This window comes from Rana temporaria, chromosome 11, assembly GCF_905171775.1.
Source record: "Rana temporaria chromosome 11, aRanTem1.1, whole genome shotgun sequence".
Lineage (NCBI taxonomy): Eukaryota > Metazoa > Chordata > Amphibia > Anura > Ranidae > Rana > Rana temporaria.
Genome location: NC_053499.1, coordinates 76999576 through 77006042, shown reverse-complemented (window position 1 = coordinate 77006042; position 6467 = coordinate 76999576). Strand labels below are relative to the sequence as shown.

Here is a 6467-nt window from a genome sequence, read left to right as displayed (position 1 = left end):
TATTTAGGTATGCTTAGGATTCCTTGATCATTTTAATATTTTATTATGCAGATCTTTTATCTTTTTCATGGAAGTAAACACGTTGTTGTTGTTACTATTATTAATATTACTATACTATTATTATATATATTTTTTTTTGTGTTTTTTTTTTCTTCTGGCAGTTGACATGGCGATCCAAAGCCACCGTGTCCCCAGTGAGCTGGACTGGACGTTTAACCCCTGCCTGGCTGGGACGTCCGGCGCCGAACGGGTTAAAGCAGAGATCAGCGCTGAGATAGGAATAGGAAGGGGTTGGTGGATGAAAGAGAAAGCGCAGCAGCGAGACTGGAAGATGTGGGCGGGGCCAGTGCTGGGCTTGAAATGTCAATCAGAGGGTGAGTGCCAATGATCTGAAGCAATCTGTTTAGAAGCTGACCTGGGTCCACTCAGATCAATAGCACCAGAGGGAGAGGACACTGCCACCAGGAGCCCTTTCAAGTCCAATCCAAGCCTTGGACTCCGGGTCCCTCTTCTTGCTTGATGTATAGGAGGGTTGAGGAAAAGACCCAAGTCCTAGAAGGGCTCCACGTTGTCTTGTAGTAAGCCCCCCTCTACCTGTGCACCATGTCCTTCCCCCAGCTGGGCTACCAGTACATCAGACCTCTGTACCCCTCTGACCGGCAAGGTGTGGGGGGCAACAGGAGCGGAGCGGAACTTTCTCCGGCTGGGACTCTTTCTAATGTTCTGTCTTCTATGTATGGCGCTCCCTATGCAGCGGCGGCGGCGGCTCAGGCTTATGGAGCCTTCCTCCCCTACACCACGGAGCTTCCAATCTTCCCACAGCTGGTAAGGACTCCTCTGATCTTCCTCTCCATGTCCGATCTTCCTCTTCATGTCCGATCTTCCACTTCATGTCCGATCTTCCTCTTCATGTCTCATCTTCCTCTCCATGTCTGATCTTCCTCTTCATGTCTGATCTTCCTCTTCATTTTCGATCTTCCTCTTCATGTCCGATCTTCCTCTCCATGCCCGATCTTCCTCTTCATGTCCGATCTTCCTCTTCATGTACGATCTCCTCTCCATGTCCGATCTTCCTCTCCATGTCCGACCTTCCTCTTCATGTCCGATCTTCCTCTTCATGTCCGATCTTCCTCTTCATGTCTGATCTTCCTCTCCATGTCTGATCTTCCTCTCCATGTCTGATCTTCCTCTTCATGTCCGATCTTCCTCTCCATGTCCGATCTTCCTCTTCATGTCCGATCTTCCTCTTCATGTCTGATCTTCCTCTCCATGTCTGATCTTCCTCTCCATGTCTGATCTTCCTCTCCATGCCCGATCTTCCTCTCCATGCCCGATCTTCCTCTCCATGCCCGATCTTCCTCTTCATGTCCGATCTTCCTCTCCATGCCCGATCTTCCTCTTCATGTCCGATCTTCCTCTTCATGTCCGATCTTCCTCTTCATGTCTGATCTTCCTCTTCATGCCAGATCTTCCTCTTCATTTACAAAACTTGAGACTTTAGAGTGAAGGAGTAAACTTCCACCTAGTAGTAGTTTGTGTGGATTCTTGTCTGCTCTACTCCCTGCAGCCATAGACTACTTCCAGAGCTGCCAAATCCCTTTATCGTCCCTTTATAGAGGTGTCTGGGGGATTTCACTCTCAGCTTTTTATTACAATCAGCGAATGATTTTATTTCCTAATTAATGCAGAAAAAATAAATATTAACTATTATTTACATTAACAGACAATTACAGAAAACAAATAGCACAGCACTTTTTATTGAAACAATAATATAGGATAATTGAATGGCATAAAGAGATTTATTCCCTGGGAAGTGAACATTTAAGGCTTGTTTGTTCTGATCGCAGGGGTTAAGCAAAAAGTTTGTTTTCATTGTAAAATTAGCTGTGCTTGGCTGACAGATCAGATACCAAACGTGTGAAAGGAAACAGATGAAGGTATCAAAAAGGGCAAAAAAAAACAAAAGCCTAACTTATGGAATCTTACTTATTTCCTCTATTTCTGGCAAGAAGGTGAAGGAAAGTGTGAAAGTCCTTATTAGGATAATGGTATGAATGCTGACAATAATAACAGTAGGAATAATAACAATAATAGCAGTAGGAATAATAATAATAATAATAATAATAATAATAATAATAATAATAATAATAACAGTAGGAATAATAATAATAATAATAATAATAACAACAGTAGGAATAATAATAATAAAGATGATAATAATAATAGCAGTCTAATCCAACGATTAACTCGATTCTTGTTTATTACATTGTATAAGACTATTCCATCGTGTACATATATTAAATTGTCTTTCTTTTTTTCCAGGGATCCCAATATGAGATGAAGGACAGTCCAGGGGTACAACATTCAGCTTTCTCACACCATCACCCAGCTTTTTACACATATGGACAATACCAGTTTGGAGACCCTTCAAGGCCCAAAAACGCCACCAGAGAAAGCACCAGCACTCTGAAGGCCTGGCTAAACGAGCATAGGAAGAACCCCTACCCCACCAAGGGAGAAAAGATTATGTTGGCCATCATCACCAAGATGACACTCACCCAAGTGTCCACCTGGTTTGCCAATGCCAGGAGGAGGCTTAAAAAGGAGAATAAAATGACCTGGGCTCCAAGGAGCAGGACAGACGAGGAGGGGAACTCCTATGGAAGTGACCATGAAGAGGACAAGCGGGAGGATGAAGAAGAGATCGATTTGGAAAATATTGACACTGAGGATGTGGAAAGTAAAGAAGACTTGGATGAGCAGGACACAGACATCCACTCTGACTCTAAAACAGACGCTAGGAGTGACTCTGAGGGCTCAGATGGCTTTGAGGACTTGAATGTCTCCGAGGAAAGGTTCCTCAAGTCCGTGGTTGGGGACAGTAGGGTTCAGGACAAATGTGAACTATCCGAGGATGCCAAACCTCATCAGCCCCAGTGCGAGCAGCTCAAATTGGACAGTATTTCCCCCAATCCCTCCCAGGAAAATAACCTTCCAGCTGCCCAGAAGCCCAAAATTTGGTCCCTGGCAGAAACAGCCACTGCTCCGGATAACCCTCGCAAGTCACCCCAGGGTAGCAGTGCCCCTGCAAACAGCCAGAATGTGTTGGCACAACCCAGACTTATCACCTGTCCAGGAAGCAGGTTCCAGAGTTGGGCAGGGAGGACATTTTCTGCCCAACAGTTCTCTTTACTGAACTCTGCTCACTTTCTGCAAGGACTTGGGGTCACCCACACGGCGGGCAATGCCAGCTTCAACACGCATGGGGAACATGCTCACAGCAGAGACCAAGTAACAGGTGATTATACCTTTCACTTAGGAGGGGGACCTATGCCCATCCTACCCTGGTTCCACTTCCAACACCCAGCCAGCTTCGGGGGGATTAACACAAACATGGCATTCCTAGCTAAACCTGGCTGGGGATTGGAAGGGGAAACAGATTAGAGTGCATTGTATCCTAATCAACAGCAGAGTATCACTGAGGGACTCGATCTACTCAGCATTCTAAATATTCCTACTGCTTTGGTAGCTGGAAATGCAAAAGTATAGAGGAAAGCTCACGCCTAGGCGTCATTCATAGATGTAAATGAATGCATATGCCTATTGTTACATACATATGCTTCTGTTATCATCACTCATTTATTTGGGGAGTGTAGGTATCAATTATATTAAGTGCAAGATTGAAGAGTGTGGTCATTAATTATACCGAGTGCAATATACATAATTTTTTTTATATATACATGGTAATAATCATAAATTAATTATATATCTATGTATGTATGTATGTATGTGTGTGTGTGTGTGTGTGTAATATATAAATGATATGAGGGGTATAAATATATATATATATATATATATATATATATATATATATATATATAGTAATAATCATAAAATAATTATATGTGTATATAAGCATGTGTGTATGTATGTGTGTGTGTGTATATATATATATATATATATATATATATATATATATATATATGAAACATATAGGTATGTGATATATACACACACACACACACACATATATATATATATATATATATATATATATATATATATATATATATATATATATATATATATGTGTGTGTGTGTGTAATATATAAATGATATGAGATATATATATATATATATATATATATATATATATATATATATATATATATATATATATATATATACATATATAGATATCTATCCTTCTATCTATCTATATCTATCTATCTATCTATCTATCTATATATATATATATATATATATATATATATAGGGAGGGAGAGAGAGAGAGAGAGAGAGAGAGAGAGAGAGAGAGAGAGAGAGAGAGAGAGAGAGAGGAGAGAGAGAGAGAGAGAGAGAGAGAGAGAGAGAGAGAGAGAGAAAGAGAGATAGATAGATAGATAGATAGATAGATAGATAGATAGATAGATAGATAGATAGATAGATAGATAGATAGATAGATAGATAGATAGATAGATAGATCTATATATATTACAGTAAATATATTTTCCTTAAATACTGTTTTTTTGGGGGGGGTTTTTTGTTTGTTTTTTATAGATTATTAGTATTAGTATTATTCAAGACAATTAGTTAAATTAAGGGTCTGGAAGGTTTCTTATTTTACAGATCTTGAAGACAATAGTATTAATACTAGTAGTAGCACGTCTCTGCCTCAGATAATGTTTGCTCATTTGTCTCATAATTAAAGACAGATATCTTCCATGGTTTTAATAGACCGCAATGCTCTTTGTCGGTTGATAACCCTCAAAAGCAAACTGTGACCTAAGATGGCTGAAATCGTGTCCACAACTTTTCAGTGGTTAAAAAGTTTCCAACATAGCTATTTTTTTCTCTCCAAAATGCTATCTTGTTGCAATTGTTACATCTGTATTTCTTTTCCTCTCATGCAGACCGGTCAAACTCGCTGGAGGTAGAAAAAAAAATTCTAAACACAGCTTTTCAACCAGTTCAAAGAAGGTAAGAAAATTCTATATGTTTTAGGGATATTGATTATAGACCTATATGGGAGTTTAATGCAAACAAAATGCTGCATTTTCAGTTATTTTAATTGTGTTTGTTCTGTGGTTCCTTTTTTTTACAACAAACCATCATTGCTCTTAATGGGCCTATGAATCATGAGCGCTTCACAATTATATTTAATTTTATGTCTGTCATTATGACCACATAATTGTATACCAGAGCTGCTGAGAACACTTATTAGAATTGGCAGAAGTTACTCTGTTTAAACTGGATATTTTTTTTTTAAGAAAACGACTTTTCATGAGGCTTGTAAACCATGTCAGTGCAGGCTAATTATTAAGGTAGTTGAAGCGAGCATAAAACAAACAGAGACATTCAAGTTCAAAAATAATCCCTGTTTGAACGTTCACTAATAAACTGAACACTGCTGTATTCTAGAACCAAGATATCATGTTATATATATAGACACATATATATATATATATATATATATATATAGATAGATAGATAGATAGATAGATAGATAGATATAGATAGATATATATATATATATATATATATATATATATATATATATATATATACATATAAAATAAATAATGAATTGACACGTCCAGTAAAGTTTTCTTCATGTACTAAAATATTTAATATTTTATTTTCAGGTCACAAAACCAACTCGACGCTGCTATGATTCTCTCTGCACTGTCCTCCTCATAACATTTGTTTTTGTTTTTTGTATGTGTTATTATTTTTATTTTTATTTTATTATTATTTTTTTTACATGTTGTAATGACTGTAAAATCCCTTCTCGGAGTAGTTACATATTGTAAGCATGTTTGTGTAAAAACTGCGGAAAAAAACTTTCTATACGCTCATCCATTAGTTGAGTTTGTATGGTTTGTCTTGTGATTTTTAAGCGTCATTATTTTTTTCCCCCCCTTTGTATATATAGTAAAATGTACATATGTCTTAAAAAAATCAAATTGTACAAGAAAGTATATATTTTTGGTTAATAAATGAACTGTTGGGAATTTAACTAAATCTGACACGGTCGCTATTTTCTTTTCTTTCTTTCGTTTTTTTTTATTATTATCTTTTTGTATTGTCATGGAAAAAATAGTTTAGTTAGTTCTTATTATAGTCAAGAATTGACCCGGGTCGTTGGGGAATCACCGAATTTTGCTAAGGGCACAAAAGCTTCTAAAATGTCTTAGAAAATAAACTTGAGAAGCTGCAATTGAAGTCACCTGGTAATTAAATGACAGTGCAGAAGCGCTTATGGTGTGTAGCATTTTAAGAAGGAACACTAGGAAAAAAAAAAAAGTTTTTTTTTTTTTAAACGATCGTACTCATCATCAGAACCACTGCACTAATTGATTGCAAATGTTATTATTGTGTTTTCTTCAAGAAAGGTCTATTTGAAGGTCTTTACTGTGAACGGATTTGTTCAAGATGCCACTGATAACATAATGGGGTTAGACAGA

The 6467-nt window shown here is 37.4% G+C and overlaps 1 protein-coding gene across 1 annotated transcript; it reads left to right on the top strand.

Annotated features, from left to right (window-relative positions):
- The first annotated feature begins 222 nt into the window (after window positions 1-222).
- IRX3 (iroquois homeobox 3) lies at window positions 223-6024 on the top strand. Its single transcript, XM_040328739.1, has 4 exons — window positions 223-825; window positions 2323-3298; window positions 4914-4980; window positions 5646-6024. The coding sequence occupies exons 1-4, from the start codon at window positions 604-606 to the stop codon at window positions 5698-5700; spliced, it is 1320 nt and encodes a 439-aa protein (XP_040184673.1). The 5' UTR covers window positions 223-603; the 3' UTR covers window positions 5701-6024.
- The last annotated feature ends 443 nt before the right edge of the window (window positions 6025-6467 follow it).

Excerpts from the sequence above, each read along its gene's own strand:
- IRX3 (XM_040328739.1), top strand. The coding sequence starts at position 604 with ATGTCCTTCCCCCAGCTGGGCTACCAGTACATCAGACCTCTGTACCCC. Across the intron at positions 826-2,322 it reads TTCCAATCTTCCCACAGCTG|GGATCCCAATATGAGATGAA; the intron begins GTAAGGACTCCT and ends CTTTTTTTCCAG. Across the intron at positions 4,981-5,645 it reads TTTCAACCAGTTCAAAGAAG|GTCACAAAACCAACTCGACG; the intron begins GTAAGAAAATTC and ends TTTTATTTTCAG.